The sequence below is a fragment of the Puma concolor genome, chromosome C1 (assembly GCF_028749965.1).
Source record: "Puma concolor isolate L17-30 chromosome C1, mPumCon1.1.hap2, whole genome shotgun sequence".
Taxonomy (NCBI): Eukaryota; Metazoa; Chordata; class Mammalia; order Carnivora; family Felidae; genus Puma; species Puma concolor.
In genome coordinates, this window is record NC_141674.1 from 160,884,925 (window position 1) to 160,907,086 (window position 22,162).

At 35.8% G+C, this 22,162-nt stretch overlaps 1 protein-coding gene across 2 annotated transcripts in view; it reads right to left on the bottom strand.

The window, feature by feature from the left end:
• The window catches only part of TLK1 (tousled like kinase 1), a 197,692-nt gene that overhangs the window by 72,518 nt on the left and 103,012 nt on the right, over window positions 1–22,162 (bottom strand). For both annotated transcript variants that reach the window (XM_086718881.1, XM_086718880.1), the window contains exon 3: window positions 12,797–12,868. In XM_086718881.1, the coding sequence (XP_086575007.1) occupies window positions 12,797–12,868 (72 nt within the window). The remainder of the gene's footprint in view (window positions 1–12,796; window positions 12,869–22,162) is intronic.

The following is a 22,162-nucleotide window of genomic DNA, read 5'->3' on the forward strand; positions in this document are numbered from 1 at the left end:
AGCTTGCTATTGCTCTCGTGGATGCTGTTATTTCATTCTTTTCTTCTGTTTTTTTCTCAACTGTTGCATTACACTTGACCACAATAACAAAGGCAAAATAAATATAGAAGGCAAAATAATGTCATTTTGCTTTAAAGCAAAGATGGAAAGATTACAGCAATTATAAAAAGTCAAAGAATTATCACATACAACAGAACAGTGGTTAGGAGAAAATGATGAAAGGAGAGACTGGTACTATTTAAAAAATCAGTTTAGCTTCATAAGTGCTAATTTGTAATCATACCAAAACCTGAATGATTACTCTGGCATTTAAATGTTCTAAGATATTAGTGAGAATTTAACACAGTACTTCCTAGCAGTTGAAAGTATGTTCAAAAAACAAAGACAAATCTAAAGGATTTAAGAGGTGACTGTGACATAATTGAACTAATGCTTCCATTTTACTTGGAATTTAAGCCAGTGATTATTAAAAAAAGGTTTTCATTTCTACTACGGGATCTTGTTTTATCTGGCTCCTTGACGTATTTTTAAGATAAAAATACATGTGTGTTTCTTCAATGCAATTAAGACAAAATATAAGAAAGCTAGAATCTTAACACTGTCACAGAAGGAGGCAGATAAATCAGTATGGATTGTGTCATGAAAACAGATAACCACCTCTATCAGCCTCCAACTAGAGATATTTAAAATTATTGGCACAAATGCATTACAGGAAATTTTAACATTATGTGAAAAGATACCATTCTAACATCAACAAAAGAAGAGTGGATATTAAAATTTATTCTTCGCCTCCACCTTAAGCAGAACTCATCAGCCCTGACTAGACAACAACAAAAAATCAGGTATCATCATCTCTAATAAAATTACTACAGTTAACCGACACAGATATATTTAACATTTTCCTGTTAAATGAGAAAATACTTTAAATCTAAAAGAAAAGTTACTCTATTATTAAATAATATCTATAACAGAATATTCAATCCTTAGACTTGTCAGAATGAATGTTTTCCAATCAATTCATTTAGCTTAAGATAGGTTTCAAAAATACAACTCACTGGCTATTCAAATGATTCACAGAGTTACTTAGGTATCAAATTTAAGGTCACTGTACTTTGAACAAATGGCATGACAAATCTTTTTGCCTGAAGCTGGTAATACCAATGTTCAATTTTATTCCACATTTCTAGGCAAAATTTGTTAAACTAGATGTAAGACAGAAAAATGCTGGAGAAGTCTGTTACTTTAATGGCATATATCAAAACAGCACTGAACTAGAAAGGAAAATCTGGAGCTTTATAAAAATAGTCAATGTAAAATAGATGTTCTATTCAAGAATATCAAATGTACAAGATACTGTTCCTTCCAACTTTTTGCTATAAAGATTTGGTTAGAATAATGCACTATAAGAAAACTAAAATTCTATTGTAAAAATTTCCTTGCTGCTTTGCATCAAATTTACATTTAGATAAAACTACCATGAAATATGTACATCCTAACACAAGGATGATTTTGAGCTGGCAGGACCTGAAATTCACAGTCTGACTCTGCCCAAGAGTCAAAACTTTAATATTATTATCTGGAAATATTTGCTTGAATCTTTGACACCTAAAAGAAGATCGATGTTATACTACTGATTTCAATATTTAGTATAAAAAGTTTATATATACATCATTTTGGGGATCCTATCATCAAATAAAAGCACTTCCTTGCTGTCTGAAGTTATTCCAATCAACATGTCAGCAATTTTGAGTGTAGCCTATTTTCTGCTGTACTGCCTTTATTATTTAATAATATGTACTATCAAAGATGGTAGAGAGCCAAGAAGATAAACTTGGGTAACTGCCCAACTAAAATGTGTACTCTTTTTTTTTTTTTTTAATGTTTACTTATTTTTGAGAGAGAGAGAGAGAGAGAGAAAAAGACAGTGAGACAGAGACAGAGTGCAAGCGGGGGAGGGGCAGAGACAGAGGGAGACACTGAATCTGAAGTAGCCTCCAGGCTCTGAGCTGTCAGCACAGAGCACGATGTGAGGCTTAACTCAGAAACCATGACATCATGATCTGAGCTGAAGTCAGGCGTTTAACCGATTGAGTCACCCAGGCGCCCCAAAATGTGTGCTCTCTATAGGTAACTTAATCTGTGCCAGCTCATAACATTTTTAAAAGCCTGAAGATTTTTACTCTGCTCACAAATATACAGTACCTACAACCGCATTAGCACCTAAAAGAACTATAATACTAAAGCAATCTTACTGTCAATTTTTTAAAAACTACCTTAGCTCGCCATTCTCACAGTCTGACTTTTTAAGCTCCTATCATCTGGACCCATTTTAATTTGCATTCACATATGTTTAAAGGAGCATACCAAGTCTTCAATATTGATGAAATGCAATTTTATCTCCCATTTTCTTACAATTTACATAGCATAACTATTTCTTGGCATTTTCCCTTCTCTGGCTTTCCTTTTAAAGGCTTTATTTGTTGAATAATATAGACTAAAAATTAAAATAAAGTTGGACTTTCTCCCCTATTCATATGATCTTGTAAGTTTTCAAATCATACAATCAGAATAAAACAGCCATATAGAGCAAACGCCGTGGGAGGAAAAAGCAAATTTTCAAGATAAGTTATTCTGGAAATGTTGGCATTTTGAGAGTGCTTACAATAGTAAAATTTAGAGCAGTGATTTCACAACTTTTCTCCCGGTGTGACACTCATGATGGAGTAACATACTCCTGTATAATAGCCCTACAGACATTTCCTTGAACGTGAATCCCCAGATCCTTAAACAATTTCTTTGGGATAGACACTTTTACGTGTAAGTTTTGTGACACAGAATATGCACACTAATAATTTTAAACATATTGCCAAAGTGCATTTTCAGAGGCAATGCCAATCTACACTTTCAATAACACTGTGAGAATGCCCACCAATCGTTAAATATCTGTCTACCTGATATGTTTAAAAAAAAAAAAAAAAGGTGGTATTCCATTGTTATTCTCTATAGCAATACTCCATTTATAACCCAAAAAAGTGAGTGTGTTGTAGAAAGAAATCATTCTATCATTCAACCATTAGCCCTGATTTTCAATGTTACTATACATCATAACCACTTAATGCTTTTATGTAAGCTCATGCTCAAGTCCCCATTCCAAATTTAACCATCTCTGGAGAGAGACCAAAGGAATCCTTACTTTTAAAGAGCTCCGAAAGTGATGCCGATGTATCCAGGATTAGCAATAATCTATGTATATAATAATAAGACCTGCATATTCCATACTGGAAATTGTCTAAAATTAAGAAATTATTCTTAATATATTCTTCTATTAAAAATTAAAGACCAAAATTGTGACATATAGCTATAGCAGAAAACTCATTAGGATATAAGTCCAATGGGTTGTCATGGTTACTCACTTATTTTAGAAAATGAGAATTAATCATAATACTGTGTGCTGCTGACATAAAAATACATCTAATATTTTTAAAACTCTACTGTAGTATAACACACTGAAACCGAATTTCTCAGTAATGTCAGCTTGTGCTGACTGCCCTTAAAATCCAGACTAAAAGCAGTATTTATCAGATAAAAACATTTGTGAAATGCTTTTAGTCCAGGCATACCTTGGACTGGCAAATCTGATGTTATTATAAATCATTTTAAATCTAAATATTGCCAAAAAAGAATATCTTTTTTTTTTCTTCAAAAGACTAGCTAGGATCATTTATCTAACTAATGAGTTATACATTATCTTAGTTATACAGAGGGAGGGTACACACAGTAGTTGAGAGTATCACTTTGAAATAAAACAGATACTTAGGTACTAGAATTTTGACTGTTAACTTACTATCTGTGGGCAAATTAATTAACCTCTCTGGACTTCTGTTTTCTTACTTAGGAGATGCGAAACTTACAGAGTTGTAATCTAGCTCCACAGGTAACATGCTAAAACTATTCTCTCTCCTTCATTAATAGGGTGGTACTCAACGAGAGGATTTCTGGCAATACCTGGGGATATTTTTGGTTGCCACAAGGGAGGGCAGTTGTGGAGGAGGAGAGAGGGGCTACGGAGATCTAGAATGTTAGGCAGAAATGCTGATGAACAACCTGCATTGCACAAGACAACCCTACCCCTAGCCCAGGAATTCTCCACCCCCAAATGTCAATAAAGTTAAGAGATGAATATGTAAGAACCACCTGTAGTTGTTGACGCAAAAGCTACCTGTATAGTACGGTACAACTAGAGTGGTGTTAAATTTATTCATTCAAAAAATATTCACTGAGCATATGCTATGGTCAAGCACTAGGCCAGGTTCCACTTTAAAGTATGTCTTCAGTCTTAGAATGACTTGGCATTTTTCTCTTCCAATCTTATTTGCATCAATCAGCTTAGAACTTTCTTGTCCAAAGACCAACCAATCACTGACGCTAAATGCACTTGTACAAAGGGAAACATTTAACAGCTAGCTGTTTATTTGCTTCCAAAATAAAAGGGTTACAGAATCATTATTTCAAGATTTCATGATTTATAAGAAACTGAAAGATTATCTAGACAGAGTATATAAGAATTTCCAAGCAAGGAGCCTGAATACTTTTCCTCTGAAAAAGCTTCTCAGATGATTTCGACACATACAGTCCTCTAACTTTATGGAAAAAGAGGCACAGTGACAGTATCAAACCCACATTTGATTTCAACTTTTCCTTCCAGGAGACTAAGGACATACGTATTCAACTGGATAGATCCACTTCCTTTGCTGTGAATCCTGTCATATAACATATTTTAGGGCCAAACACTAACTTTTAGCTGAATATAGCTCCTATAAAAGCATATCCTTTAATGGATAGTAGTATAATTAAATATAGTTTTCTTTTTAAATAAAAGGAAATTTTACAAAGAAATTCCAGGAATTTCACAGGAACTTTAAATCTTGTAATTTAGAAGTATGATTATTAGTCTTATAAGGGAAAGAAAAAAAACAAACTTACTCTTCTACTGAGAAAATGTCTTTATTAGTGTTATAAAATACACCAGTTTGCATGCACACAGAGTACTCTCCCCTTCAAGATGACATTACATACTGTATATAGCAACACTGTTATATACAGTGGTTTTGGCTTGGCCCTCCTAACATAGTAAGAAGTAATGACAAAATATTACTAGCACAAAGACAAGAAAAGACAGAGGAACCCAATCAAGTAGAACACCACAAAAATTATTTATCAGACTGAAACATTTTAGAAAATAAAATGGATACAAAGAATATTTCTTAAAATTGATGAAGGTACTAAACTAGGTGTCTAACAATCTTGAGGAGCTAACAGATTTAAACAGAATAAAGTGAAAAACAAGGTAATTCACCAAAGGGAGGAATAGGCATGAAAATATAACTTTCAGTGATACTTAACTACACACAACTAAATTCATTTTTCAAGTTTTCTTCTTTCTTACTAGGTGTTCAGACTAAGACATTAAAAAATTCTCTGGGTTATAAAAAATATATATAGACAAGTAAAACTTTAATGATTTTTTTTTAACTCAACCTAAAACCCAAAATTTAAGGCCAGTATTTGCAGCAACATGGATGGAAATGGAAGGTATTATGCTAAGTGAAATAAGTCAGAGAAAGACAGATACCATATGTTTTCACTCATAGGTGGATTTTGAGAAACTTAACAGAAGACCATGGGGGAGGGAAAGGGGGAAAGAAAAGTTACAGAGAGGGAGGGAGGCAAACCATAAGAGACTCTTGGATACTGAGAACAAACTGAGGGTTGATGGGGGGTAGGGGAGAGGGGAAAGTGGGTGATGGGCACTGAGGAGGGCACCTGTTGGGATGAGCACTGGGTGTTGTATGGACACTAATTGGTCAGTAAATTATATTAAAATAATAAAATAAAATTTAAGGCCAGTATTATCTGTCTTTTCAAAGAGAATCATAATTTCCAATCAACCTAGGATACCTAAGCATTCACTGCAGAAACATTTAAGCCAAACACTATTAAGAGGGCAAAAAAGAAATATGAAAAGTAGAGATGGGTATGAATAAAAAAAAGTAAAAACAGGAAATACTCTCACCACTCTCCTAATCTAGCCAGTTAACTAATATAAGAAGATAACCCATTTAAATAATTCATACATATGTATAAGTTACACATGGAATTTTAAAATACCGTCTTCAACAAAGGAGATTTTACATTAAAAATAACCTATTAAAGAACTCAATACACAATATCCCTAGCTCTAGAAATGGAAATAATACCCTGCTAAAGCCAGGTTCAAGTTAGCTTTAGGTCTAATTCCCTAGTGTCAACTTCTATTTCCTCCAAGATATGAAAATAAGAAACCACACATAATGTGGTCCTTTGAAAATTCTTTTTAAAAAAGAACAAAACAAGCCATTAATGTTTTAAAGTATCTTTAATGCTATCACTTCAACTCGAATGAGAAAAAAATCTCATTTAAGTTTCAAGACTTCTACAAACTTAATTCAAATGACAAAGCTAATCAGAACTTTCATAAAATGACCTTCATTAATCAACATTAGAGGTAAATTAAGACAATCAAGGCACCAGATCATATTTATCTTTCATTACAATCATTACAATTCTAAAAACGCATGTAAGTTTAAATGTCTAGATGCAACAGCTGTCCTGGCTTCCATATAACTTAAAATCCTTAATCCTAAATAACTCAGAAATCAAATTCAGTTGGACCAAAAATAAACAGTAATTCAATGCCAGCGCACAGAGAGTTAAAGGATTAACCTTCCTCAAGAGGAGGGGAAAGAAACATTCGGTTCTAGAAAAGAGAAATAATTTATTTTAAAATGATTAACTTTGATTCAGGTTATATAGAAGTACTATAAAAGATGAATATTAAAGATTAAATTCAGGCAAAAATAAAGCAATTTGACATGTGTGTTTGCTTTACTAACATTATAATGTAACATGTTGAATGTAAGCACACAGGTATAAACAGACTTACAGCGTGCTTCTCCAATATTATTAAAGACAACATAATTCAATTATATTTATATTCAGTCACAAATATTTCAACCTTAGTAAGAAATAAAGTAAGGCAGAGAAATATAAAATATATTCTAGGACATCCAAGAGGAGAGGGAGGGAGAAGAATTATGTTATTAGTATTCACTATAAATTCCAAATGAACTATACAATACATAATTTATCTTAGGATCTGGGGTAAGGCTGGGTGGGGACAGCAACTGCAAAGAATTTATAGAAAGTAGCAAAGGTCTTTGTGCTTAGTTAGAGAAGGGTCCTTCAAGAAGAACTGCAAACAGGTGAATAAAGGCAGATTTTAAAACTTAGAAAACACTGATAACCAAAGAATATGGGCTCCAATCTCTTATCCTCATAAAATAATCTGGACTCTCATCCAGCAGACAACGCACGTATATACTGTTTCTAACTCCTTGAGGCATTCTAAAACATTTAAAATAAGATGAACGGCCATCTCCCTCCATTCCCTACAAACTCCTTTTCTGGTCCGTCCCATAAAATTTTTATCATTCTCACACCCACAACCCATTCATGATTCTCTCCTTCAGCTGATAACCTCTATCTCACTGTGAAGTATGAGAAAGGTCTTTTGGTTGGAAGTTTGCCCATCAGGGGAAAGGATGTACCCAGTCAATTCTATCTACAATGAACCCAATCAAACCAGGGTCTGGATCTTGGCATTTCATACCACCTCAAAAAAAAAGTTTAAGTTTGATTCTATTTTCTCTCTTTACAGCACTTTTCTTGTCCCACTGTCACAGCTCTGCTATGAGCCCTTCCCTAACACATAATATGTCAAGCCTGTTAAGACTCTAGATACCGTCTCCCTTCCTTTATCATCAAGATTCTGCCAAGAGTAGTCAATATTTGCTGTCACTATTTCCTCACTATCCAATGTCTCCTTAACAGACTATAATCTGGCATCTTGTTACCATTAGTCTACTAAAACTAAGCCTAAGTGACAATTCTTAGTCACTTTTTACAGTCATTATCCTAACTGACTTCTGTGACATTTAATTCTCCTTATTATTCTTCTCCACTTTCTCCTCTTTTTCTTCCCACTGTCTACTTGCTTACCAGACTACTATTCTTTCTCTAGCATACCTATCTCACCTGCTAACATTTCCTAGCATTACAAACACTATCAAGATGAGTTCAGCTACAGAAGCAGTTTTTAAACTTTTGGGTCTCAGGACTCCTCCACAAACTATTAAAAGTACTGAGGACCCCAAGAGCTCTTATTTATGTGGGCTGTAATTATCAATATTTACTATTCTAGAAGTTAAAACTAAAAAAGTTTTGAGACACCAGAATATACAAGTCATCAGAGTGATGATGTCATCATGTGTCATTACACACTAGAAATTTTCACACTGTAAATTCATGAGAAAATGAAAGTTAAAAAGCCAAACATGTCTTAGCATTATTGTAAAAAAGGCAAATAATGTCTTAGCATTACTATACAAATTGTTCTGACCTTCAGAACCCTCTGAAAGAGTCTCAGAGACACCCCCTTCCTCATCCCCCACCCAGGAATCCTTTAACACTCAAGGATTTAACACCCACACCAAAAATTCCTCTGAGTCTTCATCTCTAACCTGACCTCTTTTCCTGAGCTCCAGATAGCTCCTACCACCTAACTGAAGTACCATCTTCGTTTGGTCAGTTCACAGATATTCAAACTCACTGTTGTCCAGAATTTAATTCATTACCTTCTAGGCCAAATCTATGTATCTTCCTTCTGTGTTATCTATCTTCATCAAAGGCACTAACATTCACCTAGAGCCAGATAACTTTAAACAACCCTAGGTTCTTCCCTTTCCTTCTTTACCCTCATTCAGTCATCAAACCCTACTGATTCTACTTTTATAATCTAGTAGAATGTGAGAGCTTGTTAGAAATGCAAACCCCCACTCCAGACCTAAAGGCACAAGGAACCGTTGGTAATTCACGTGCACACTAAAATTTGAGAAGCATAAGCCTGGATGGTGATAATATCAATAACCAAAGTTAGAAAATCTGAAGAAGGCAGAACCCAAAAGGTAAACTTGAGAACACTTTAATTAGCACCCTGCTCACTTTTTTCCCTCCTACTATTAAACTGTTGAGGTGAGCAGTTTCGTAAAGGTGGCAGTATTCCTTAACTAAATGATCTTCCCAACTTAGGTTTCTCCTCTCTCCCAACTCTATTCTCTGTACTGCCACCTGGGGGAGCCTTCCTCATCTCTACTTTGCGTTTTGTTTCTCCTGCTTAAATGGCTCGCCATTATCTAGACCAAAGTCCAAATTCCTTAGTACAAAGAACAAGGGCTTTCAAACCCTGATTCCTACCAATCTTTCACCATCCTTGCATATCCTACCTACACCAGAAGTCTGCAAACCAGGTGAATCACACAGGCAGATTATGTTTTTTAAGCTTCTTGGGTGATCTAAAGTGCAGTTGGGGTTGAGAACCACTACACCACGTCTTGAACAAAACTATTTGCCATGCTTCCAGGCAAAAGCAAAAAGCGTATCATAGTCTCTTTGCCTGCCTTCTCATACTTTGCCCTTGTGTTCTGGGATGAATTCATAGCCTTTCTAACAACTCAATCACCATCTCTTCTTTAAAGGAAAACTTCTCTGGGGCGCCTGGGTGGCACAGTCGGTTAAGCGTCCGACTTCAGCCAGGTCACGATCTCGCGGTCCGTGAGTTCGAGCCCTGCGTCGGGCTCTGGGCTGATGGCTCGGAGCCTGGAGCCTGTTTCCGATTCTGTGTCTCCCTCTCTCTCTGCCCCTCCCCCGTTCATGCTCTGTCTCTCTCTGTCCCAAAAATAAATAAACGTTGAAAAAAAAAAATTTAAAGGAAGACTTCTCTTTTCTCCCCTCTTCTCCCCTGCAGGCAGATGGAATTGGAGGGTTCTTGCTCTTTGCTCCCATACCACCTTGTACTTCTATAATCTACACTGTTTATGAAGTAGTCTGTTCTACTAGACAATGATCTCATGTGAACACAGGGATTGTATCGTATCCATCTTTTATATTCTCTGTGCTTGGACACAGAGGCTAGAAGATAACAGATATGTAATAAATGCTTACTGAAAACACAACAAATTTTTGGAGCCTATCAAACAGACCTAGAATGATGTAAAAAAAAAAAAATGAAGCAAAAACAAGACCAATCTACTTCCTATCTACTAGGCAATTTCATTAACAAAGGGAAAAATCTCTGTTCTAAATTCTACATTTAGTAACAAAAAGCAAATCTATGTATGAAGTGATTCACATCTGAGCTGAAATGAAAAATTTCAGTTGAAGTAGATTCAAATCAGCCTAACAGTGAATATCAGATGCTTTCAGTTTTAACAGTACAAGGATGGAAAACAGAAGGGTTCTGGGTGTCTGAAAAGAGTACTGGGTAGGAGGAAAGAGCCCAACTGAAGAAACAAAAGCTCAGGATATATATTAATATGCATAAATAAAATGTGGAAATAAGTAACAGGAAGAAGGGCTAAAAGAATTGAGGATGCGGTAGGGTAGAGGTGGGTGGCAGAGAACTGCTATTTTTTTTTTTTCAAATAAACTTCTAGTATTGATTGTTCATAAAAACAAAAACTATTATTTAAGAAAACGTAATGGATCAAGGGATGGATTACCAAAAAAAATAAAATGACACCAGAAGACAATGAAATACTACATAAACTTTACTACGAGGTGTATCAGGAAAAAAAAAAAAAGCAGTACTCCACCCTACAATTGTTTACTCCCAAAAACTTCATTTAAAGACCTACAAATACCTGTATTTTGAAGCGTGTAAAATTTCATCCCAAGGAAATTCATTAATTAAAGTATCTTAATATAGAAATAAAACCTGGAAACCATTTTCCAGATAAGTAGCTTCCTAAATGATAAGACAAAAAAAATTCCTTCTTCAAATCTTAAGGAAAAAGTGTAAGCTCTAGACCTTTCCAATACTGTGCCACTTGACTTAATGATTAATTTTTAAAAATTCCAGATACAGAACACAGAACAGCAAAAGCTCCAAAATTTTAAGATTTTCTATTCCTTCCCCAAATGTCAAATTTTCTATACAAATTAAGCTAAGTATATGCAATGGTTAGCCAAATTGTACTTCACTGTAAATTACACTATGGTCTTAAAAGAAAAAATTTTAACTACAAATACAGCCAAAAGCAACTCTTAGAGTTCTTTAAAGGGAAGTGGTACTTTCTTATAGACTCATTCTTTTGAAAGAATTGAAATACTCTATCTATGGCTTATATTGGGAGCATGGGTACCTATAAAGGACATGGAAACATATAACTACTTTAGGTGATCTAATTAGTAAGTTTTGCTATTAAAAAAATCTCTCAAAAATATCAGATTTGGTGAAGAGAAAAGGGAAATATCTAAAACTATTTTATTACCCTTCATAACATAACAGCCTATGAAAGAAAAGACATGTGAAATTACTAAATAGACCAAAATCTGGAAATATCAAGAAATGTTCCAAAGTCCAGGAGATATAAAGTGAAAACATTCTTGATGTAGCTTCTGAAAAGCTGTACTCTGACTAAATCTAAACCTACACTTTGTAAGGACTTAATGTAAATGTGCTAATTTGAGAACAAACTAAACTGCGATAATCTGGTGCTACAGGGGCTACTAACGCTTACCTCAAGGGAACCTACTGCAGATAAAGTCCCGTCACTTGCACAGTCCTTTCAGCTGCCTGCCAGTTGTCTCTGTGGAAGGGAAAGCCTGATGAGTGAAAACCCTATGCCACACTCCTCTGGAGTGTCAGGGTGCCTGCATAGAACTGCACAAAATTGTCTACCTAGAGAGTCCTAGATGTTTTCAATAACACAGGACTTTAAAAGATGCCACCTTTGACATTCTCTTTCCATGAACACCAAAACCAAATAGCTAAGAGTTACTAAATGCTAATGACCTACTGATATTATCAAAGAGATATATCTACACTAGCCCAAGTAGGAAAAAGACTAAAATGGATCAAAGAGAAATAAGTTAACATTGAAAGGAAAACACAAACACACATACACACATGCACACACACATACACGCGCGCGCGCGCTGAAAAGTAACACAATGCTATAATCTGAGCAGAGGTTGTATCCACAAAAAGTGATGTTGTTGCATCAGCAAGTGAATGCTAAAACCCAAAGAACTTCCTATCTACATATGTCAAAAAGATGCTATTAAGTACATCATGCCCCTTGTTAACAACACCATGGATCCAAATGCCTACTTATAAAATCCCACATATTTTCTTAGTGGGGTCAGTAAGTGGATGGGAGGGGAGAGGATTTTCCAGGTAGTTTTAAATATGAAAAGTGAAAAACAACAGCATGAAATTCCGCAAGAAATTTCCAAAAGAGAAAAAATATGTGTATCTACATCTCAGTACACAAACCCTTACTCAGAACCAAACTAAGAGGGGAGTATAACAAAAAACAGTGGAAAACTGTAGTACATAGTTCAAAAACCACTTTCATCTACTAGAATTATAAATGGCCAGTGACTGTCTTCCATTAAGAACACTTATAACACTAATGTATATGCTACATAACCAAAGAAACTATATTTTCTTACTAATGCCAAATAGTCTTCAGTCTGAATACTGTGCTTCATAAGGCAGAACAAAAATGCTCCCATCAGAAACTTTAGCATTAATGCTTATTAGCACAAAGATGGGGGGGGGGGGGAACTATTAAAAGAAAAAAGGTGATTCCAGCTTTTACTTTAATAGCACCATATTTAAAATGAAGTTACTTACCTCAGATTCTTTGTCACTTAAAGATCCCAAGCTTCCAAAACTGTGATTAGAACTTTCATTATTTGTTGAGGCCTGTTAAAGATTTTTAAAAAGGTAAAAATTAGGAATAATTTTAAATGAAACATACTACAAAAGGTAAACTATCTTCATAAGTGAAAATAAAGTATGATTCCTTTAAGCAAGGAAGTTAAATGAAGTAAAAATGAGAAATATCAACTTCTTAACACTATAAATATCTTGGAAAGTTTTATCAAGTCAATAAAGATCTGTATTTCAGGAACTGACTTGTTTTAGCTGACTTTTTAGAATACCAAATTCAAGAACAAAGGAACTGGGCTATTACTAGGATAACAAGATCCCTAAAATTAGTACCCAACATATAAAAAATGATGCTTCCTTAAAAAAAAAAAGTATTATTTGTGCTCCTTAATTTCCTTCAGAGTCTCATCAAATTCCATTATATACCATCCACACCCCTTTGCCTTTTTTTATATAAAACAAACCAGGCAATCCCTGGGGTTTTGTTTGTTTTGGTTTAGTCTTTTAAGAAAATTTCTTCCCAAAATTTCTTTACCATTTTAATTGCTTCAACCAGGCTGGTCCGAGTGCAGTGGTGTTTACAATTAATTGCTTCAACCAAGAGTTTCTACATTTCCTTTAGTAATACTTTTTTAAGTTTATTTATTTATTTTGAGAGAGTAGGGGAGGGGCAGGGAGAGAGGGAGAGAGAATCCCAAGCAGACTCCACGCTGTCAGCACATAGACCAATGCAAGGCTTGATCCCACAAACCATGACCTGATCGTGACCTGAGCCGAAGTTGGACGTTTAACCAACTGAGCCACGCAGGCACCCCTCCTTTATAATGTATTTTTAAAATTTTTTAAATGTTTATTTTTGAGAGAGACAGAGAGAGAGAGAGAGAGCAGGGAAGGGGCACAGAGGGAGACACAGAATCCAAAACAGGCTCCAGGCTTTGAGTTGTCAGCACAGAGCCCAACTCGGGGCTTGAATTCACAAACTGCAAGATCATGACCTGAGCTGAAGTCAGATGCTCAACCGACTGAGCCACACTGGCGCCCCTCCATTATAATATTTTTAAACAGTGACGGGATGACATTTGCTATGTTTCCAATATGTTTCTATGATGCTCACTATTTTGTAGACTTTTTTAGACCATCAGCTTTAGATCAGTGTCTTCCAGGAGTGTTCAGATCAGAGGGTGACAGACTATGGCATATTTATCAAAGATGATGCATGAATAACCTATGTGTACAGGCAGGCCAGTTGATATCCCTGTTTTTCTCCAATTTGTTAAGAGTAGGAGCTAATCCTGTTAAAAGGTTGGAAGTTGGCCTACAATTACTCTTAGGCTAACTTCTAAACTGATGACTCTTGAGTCCTTGCATACATGTCTAGTACTATGCTGGACAATGTAAAGGCTGTTTTCAACACAAACCAGCAGTGAAAGTGATTAAGATTCAAGCACTATTTGGAAGAAGGTATAATTAGAGCAAGATTATTAAACACCATAAACAGCCATTAAGAAGTGATAAATTAGATTCAGAAACAATGGAGGCTGTACCATGTTTTTGAATATCCCCAAATCCTCAGATAAAAATATAAACCCAAAACCCACAGACAACATTTACAACAAAACTGGCTGACAAGGAATCTCCATGAATTCCCCCAAAAGAGAAGGTAGGGACAAATCACCAATAACCACAGGAAATGCATCACAGGAGAGGAAGCAAAAGGAAACAATGACAGATCTGAGAAAAGAGACTCTGAAAACAGCAATTTAAGTACAATGGCTGTCATTGGAAGGGTTTCTGTCCTTTCCAACAGAGATTAAGTATGGGAGGACCATGGTGAAGTGTGAAGAAGTTGGAGCAATCTAGCCTCTAGCTACGAACTCTTAACACATCCCTCAAAAGGGTATCACAATGAGGATAAACTACTGGGTGCAGAATCAAAATTGAGCACAAAAGGTACAATGAAGATAAAGGAAAAAGAATATTCAGATAAAAGTGAGGAAGGGAGCAAAGCCTAGAAATTTCAGAAAGCAGATGCCACACTTTTGAAGAGTGCCCAAAAACAATAGCAGAGAGAGCTCTGTAAGAAAAGCCATTCTAAACCACAAAAATGTAAACAACCGAAAATGATGTAGGTCAATCCCATGAAGTTATCATAAGAAAAAGAAGAAAAAGAAAAAGGAAACATGGGATAACATCCTGATAATAAAACCATACCAGGAATACATATCCACAAAAGAGTATGAAAACTATACCTACTATTTCAAAATGAGCTAAAAAACATTACAAAAATGACTCAAGACATGAAAGAACATAAAGCTGGTTTCAAAAAACTGAGATTTAAGGTTAACAGAAATCAGGAAAATATCAGAAATAAGAAAAAAAAGTTTCAGAAATGAAGATTAAGCCTGAATGAACGTAAGAGAAAATACATACATGTAATGCTTCAAGAGAACTAGAAGGTAAAAAGGAGAAACATTTCTGAAATTCAAATGAAGGGATAAAAAGGACTGAGAAGGCAACAACTAATGAAGCAATAAAAATTCAACATTCAGGTAAAATAAGTCTTTAAAGAATAATACCAGAAGAAAACAAATAGTAAAAAGTATAATTCAAGAAAATCTCCTTGAAAATTAAAAAAAAAAAAAAAGGAAACTACCAACAGAAAAGCACACTGTACACCTAAGAATACCAACCCAGAAAGCCAATATCAAATTTTTCTAAGGAAACACTATATGCTAAAAGAAAATGGAGTAACATACTTAAGATATTCAAGAAAATATAAATGAAGAGTTTTATATTCAGTAAAATGGATTTTGGGGACGCGTGGGTGGCTCAGTCAATTAAACATCTGATTCTTGATTTCGGCTCAGGTCATGATCTCACAGTTCATGAGTTTGAGCCCGTCATTGGGCTCTGTGCTGGCAGGGTGGAGCCTGCTTGGGATTTTCTCTCTCTCTCTGCCCCTCCCCTGCTCATGCTCGCTCTCTCTCTCTCTCTCTCTCTCAAAATAAATAAACTTAAATTTTTAAATTGATTTTTAACACATAGAAGGCACTGATAAACTGTTATCAAAATGTCGGGAATCAATACTGCTCCCATGAGCGTTCCAAAAGAATCTAGAGAACAAGTATTAGATAACCAAAATGAACAGAATTTCAACCTAAAAACTAATGGCAAGCAACATTATTTACTTGTTGACAAAGATTAAAGGAGAAGTACAAGGAAGAGAGCATAAAATATAATGGCTAAAGCATGTCAAGTTGTTAATAATAAAATACTGTTTTAAAATAGGAGACGGAAGAGTATGGAAAGCACAAGCAAAGATGGTAACGGTTTTTGGTAATCTCTTTGGTCACGATGATAATACAACTATTATTTTAAGACTGCTATGTGTAAGATATGGAAAGGAGTGAATAACTATGTGACCTTCTAATTCTATCATCTGCTTTATGTCCTTGAGAACCACAACTTTTAGTGCAGAAGAAAGAAAATAGAGATGTTAAGTAAAAACCTTGTAAGTTCCGATTTGAATTGGAAGTATAAATTCATAAGGTGTTTTTAACTTTTACAACAAACAACAAAAAAATATAATGGAGATTCTGTAACAAGTAATAGAGTATCTCATCATACCAACATTCCCTCAGATAACTATATATTCTGGAAAAAAAATAAAAAACAACTACCTGAAGGTATCTGAGCAACCAAAAGTAGGCAGAATCTATATAGGATATAATATCTGGAAGAAAGGAATAGAACTGGGTAGGTTTCCTATTTCTACAGCTTTCACCTGAAGAAAGGTCCTAGTCTGAACAGCACAGAACAGCTGGAACTTGGATCAAAATATGCAGTCTTACCGGCCTGAAAAACCAGAGGTTGGAGCTACTGCAACAGCTGGAAAGTGAGAGGGCATACGCTGGAGGAGAAATAACCACAAAACAGAATCCCATATTCTACATATTAACTCTACCCATGTCTATGGCTGGTCACTAATATATACATGGGTGAAACAGACTCTAAGCAGTCCAAATAAGGCTACAACAACTAAACAGAATAGTCAGCCACTGTCTCCTGTGGGGAGAGACAGCCTGGAGTTTAGTCCAGCCAAAGTAACTGCTTGTTAACACAAATAATGACCAAAAAATCAACTTTCTCCAGAAGAAGACACCAAACCCCACAGTCACTATAATGTATCATTTACACTTGGAAGGATATAATACAAAATTCTTAAACATAAAAAGAAACAAGAAAATGTGATACATACTCAAGAGAAAAGACAATCAATAGAGACCAACCACAAGTAACCCAGATACTGAAATTAGCAACAATCTCAAAGCAGCTACTATAAGTATGCTCAAGATGACAAAGGAAAATATGCTTGGAATAAATGAACCAATTAGAACTTTAAGCAGAGAAATATAAAAAAGAACCAAATGGAAATTCCATAACTGAAAAATTCACTCTCTAAAATAAAAAATTCAATGAATGGGCTTAATAGCAAAATGGAGAAAGTACTGAAAAGATAAAAAAATTACTCAAACTATAGAGAGAAAAAAATATTTAAAAAGAGTTGGCTCTTGGACACTGAAGCAGTCTAACAAAAATTTACTTGGAGTCATAGGAGAGGAAAAGGGGCAGAAAAAATATGTGAAGAACAGCCAGAAAATTCCAAAATTTGGTGAAAGACATAAATGTACAGATTGAAGCAGCTCACTGATTTCTCCAAACAGAAATACAAAGAAAACCATAACTATGTACATTATAGTCAAACTACTGAAAACCAAAACTAAAGAAAAAAATCTTACCACAGTAAGATATCACCTCACACCTATTAGGATGGCTATTACCAAAAAGACAAGAAATAACATGTTGGCAAAGATGTGGAGAAAAGGGAACCCTTGGGCACTGTTGGTAGGAACGTAAACTAGTACAATTCAGAACATTTCATCCTAAAGCAGCAGAATATACATTCTTCTCCAGCGCACATGGAATGTTCTCCACAACAGACCACATACTGGGACACAAATCATCTCTCAACAAGTACAGAAAGATCGAGATCATACCGTGCATATTTTCAGACCACAACACTATGAAATTCAAAATCAACCACAAGAAAAAATTTGGAAAGGTAACAAATACTTGGAGACTAAAGAACATCCTACTAAAGAATGAATGGGCGGGGCGCCTGGGTGGCTCAGTCGTTGAGCGTCCGACTTTGGCTCAGGTCATGAGTTCGAGCCCCGCGTCAGGCTCTGTGCTGACAGCTCAGAGCCTGGAGCCTGCTTCAGATTCAGTGTCTCCCCCTCTCTCTGCCCCTCCCCTGCTCATGCTCTGTCTCTGTCTCAAAAATAAATTTAAAAAACATTAAAAAAAAAAATGAATGAATGGGCTAATCAAGAAGTTAAAGAGGAAATTAAAAAGTTCATGGATGCCAATGAAAATGATAACACCACCACCCAAAACCTCTGGGACGCAGCAAAGGCGGTCATAAGAGGGAAATATATAGCAATCCAGGCCTTCCTAAAGAAGGAAGAAAGATCTCAGGTACACAACCTAACCTTATGCCTTAAAGAGCTGTAAAAAGAACAGGAAATAAAACTCAAAACCAGCAGAAGACAGGAAATAATAAAGATGAGAGCAGAAATTAATGCTATCGAAACCAAAAAAACCCAGTAGAACAGATCAATGAAACCAGAAGCTGGTTCTTTGAAAGAATTAACAAAATTGATAAACCACTGGCCAGTTTGATCAAAAAGAAAAAGGAAAGGACCCAAATAAATAAAATCAAGAATGAAAGAGGAGAGGAACATAAACTAGTACAGCCACTATGGAAAATAGTATGGAGTAAGGTAACTGGATGACTCAGTCAGTGGAGCATGCAGCTCAAGATCTCAGGGTTAAGAGTTCGCTGGGTACAGAGATCACTTAAATAAACTTAAGGAAAAAAAAAAAAAGACAAGTATGGAGGTTCCTCAAAAATATTAAAAAATACAATTACCAGGGGCACCTGGGTGGCTTAGTCAATTAAGCTCCCAGCTCTTGATTTTGACTCAGATCATGATCTTACAGTTCATGGGACTGAGCCCTATGTTGGGCTCTACACTGACAACACAGGGCATGCTTGGGATTCTCTCTCTCCTCTTCTCTCTCTGCCCCTCCCCTGCTCACATCTGCCCACTCACTCTCTCTCTCAAAATAAATAAATAAACTTAAAAAAAAAAAATATAAATATATATATATATATATATATATATATATATATATATATAATTACCATACAATCCAGCAATTCCACTTCTGGGTATTCATCCAGTGAAAATCAAACACTAATGCAAAAAGTTATCTGATCAGCAAAACTGAAAAGCAACCAACAGACTGAGAGAAGGTATTTGTAAATGACATGTAAGATAAAGGGTTAGTATCCAAATCTATAAAGAACTTATCAAATTCAACACCCAAAGAAAACAAATAATCCAGTGAAGAAATGGGCAAAAGACATGAATAGACACTTTTCCAAAGAAGACATCCAGATGGCTAACAGACACATGAAAAGATGCTCAACATCACTTATCATCAGGGAAACACCAAACAAAACTACAATAAGATACCACCTCACACCTGTCAGGATGGCTAACATTAACAGCTCTGGCAACAACAGATGTTGGCGAGGATGCAGAGAAAGAGGAACCCTTTTGCACTGCTGGTGGAACTGCAAACCGAAGCAGCCACTCTGGAAAAACAGTATGGAGGTTCCTCAAAAAATTAAAAAGAGTTATTTTACAACCCAGCAATTGCACTACTAGGTATTTACCAAAGGATACAGGTGTGCTGTTTCGAAGGGGCACATGCACCCCAATGTTTATAGCAGTAATTCTGACAACAGCCAAAGTATGGAAAGAGCCCAAATGTCCATTGAATGATGAATGGATAAAGAAAATGTGACATATATACAATGGAATATTACTCAGTGACCAATTCTTGCCATTTGCAAGAATGGAATTAAAGTGTATTATGCTAATGTATTATTTGTCAAAGAAAGACAAATATATGACTTCACTCATGTATGGAATTTAAGATACAAAACAGATGAACATAAGGGAAGGGAAGCAAAAAATGTAAAATAGGGAGATAAACCATAAGACACTCTTAAATTACACAGAATAAACTGAGGGTTGCTGGAAGGGTGTTGGCTGGAGGAATGGGCAAGGGGCATTAAGGAGGACACTTGTTGGGATTAGCACTGGATGTGACACATAAGTGACCAATCACTAAATTCTATTCCTGAAGTCATTATTACTGAAACCATATTAACTAACTTGGATTTAAATTAAAAAAAAAAAAAAAAAAGTGTGCTTGTGATGAGCACTGGGTGTTGTATGGAGTGTTAAATCACCAAATTGTACACCTAAAACTAACATTACACTGTATGCTAACTAACTGGAATTTGAATAAAAACTTTAGTTAAAAAAAAAAAAGAAGAATTATCTGCACCCCATGTCCGCTACAGCATTATTTACAATAGCCAAGACATGGAAGCAACCAAAGTGTCCATCAATGGAAGCCTGGATAAAGCAAATATGGTGTATATATACACAAGGGAATATACTCAGCCATTAAAAAAAAGGAGAGAAATCTTGCCATTCACAACAACATGGATGGACCCTTCAGGGCATATGCTAAGTGAAATAAGTCAAAGGCAGACCAAAGTTTATGATCTCACTTATATGTGGAATTTAAAAAAATAAACAAAACCCCCTAAAACCCAAGCACACAGACACAGAGAATAGATTAGTGGTTCCCAGAGGCAGGGGATGGGGGTGGGTGAAATGGATAAACAAGTCAAAAGATACAAATTTCCAGTTATAAAATAAGTAAGTGCTGGGATGAACAGTATGGGGACTATAGTTAATAATACTGTATTCCATATTTGAAAAATGCTAAGAGATTAATTCTAAAAAGTTCTCATCACCAAAAAAGAATTGTAACTGTGTGGTGATATTTTCACTAGATTTACCGCAATGATCATTTTGTGATATATACAAACATGATACATATATTATATAGATATATAATATATATACAAGTATGTTGTGTGCATGAAACTAACATAATGTGATATGTCAATTACACCTCAATAAAAAATTAATCCACTAAAAATTTTTAAAAAGAAAAAAATCTTGGGGCACTGGCTGGCTCAGTTGGTGCAGTGTGCCACTCTTGATTTCAGGGTTGTGAGTTTGAGCCCCATATTAAGATGCAGAGATTACTTAAAAATAAAATCCTAAAATATATATATAAAGAGAAAGAAAAAAATGTTGAAAGCAGCCAGAGAAAGCTAATATATTGTATACATATGGACAAAAAAGGGTATGACTACTATCTCGTCATCATAAATACTGCAAGCCAGATTTAATCTCTGGAAATGATGAGCCAGAACTATGGATTTAGGCACATCCGGTACACCTGAGGCACTAGAAGGTATTAAAAGCAAGTCTAGGGGCGCCTGGGTGGCGCAGTCGGTTAAGCGTCCGACTTCAGCCAGGTCACGATCTCGCGGTCCGTGAGTTCGAGCCCCGCGTCAGGCTCTGGGCTGATGGCTCAGAACCTGGAGTCTGTTTCCGATTCTGTGTCTCCCTCTCTCTCTGCCCCTCCCCCGTTCATGCTCTGTCTCTCTCTGTCCCAAAAATAAATAAACGTTGAAAAAAAAAATTTTAAAAAAATAAAAAAATAAAAAAAAAAGCAAGTCTAGGGGCGCCTGGGTGGCGCAATCGGTTAAGCGTCCGACTTCAGCCAGGTCACGATCTCGCGGTCCGGGAGTTCGAGCCCCGCGTCAGGCTCTGGGCTGATGGCTCAGAGCCTGGAGCCTGTTTCCGATTCTGTGTCTCCCTCTCTCTCTGCCCCTCCCCCGTTCATGCTCTGTCTCTCTCTGTCCCAAAAATAAATAAACGTTGAAAAAAAAAAAAAAAAAAAAAAGCAAGTCTACACACTAACTGAAGAGAACCTTAGCCCTCTTTCCATGCTCAATTCTATAAAGTTAGCAACCAAACTTACACTCCACAGATAGAAGACTATAGACTTTCTCTCTAAAAAAACAGCATCTCAAGATATAAGACCTATAGATATGAAGAATTAAAAATCTCTCAGAAAAATGACCCAATCATGTCATCCTGCTACAAAACCTATTGGTCAATAAACCCTCCCTACTCAGGGAGGTCTCCCTACTTTGGCTCAGGTCATGATCTTGCAGTTCATGAGTTCTAGCCCCATGTGGGGCTCTGTGCTGACAGTTCAGAGCCTGGATCCTGCTTCTGATTCTATGTCTCCTACCTCTCT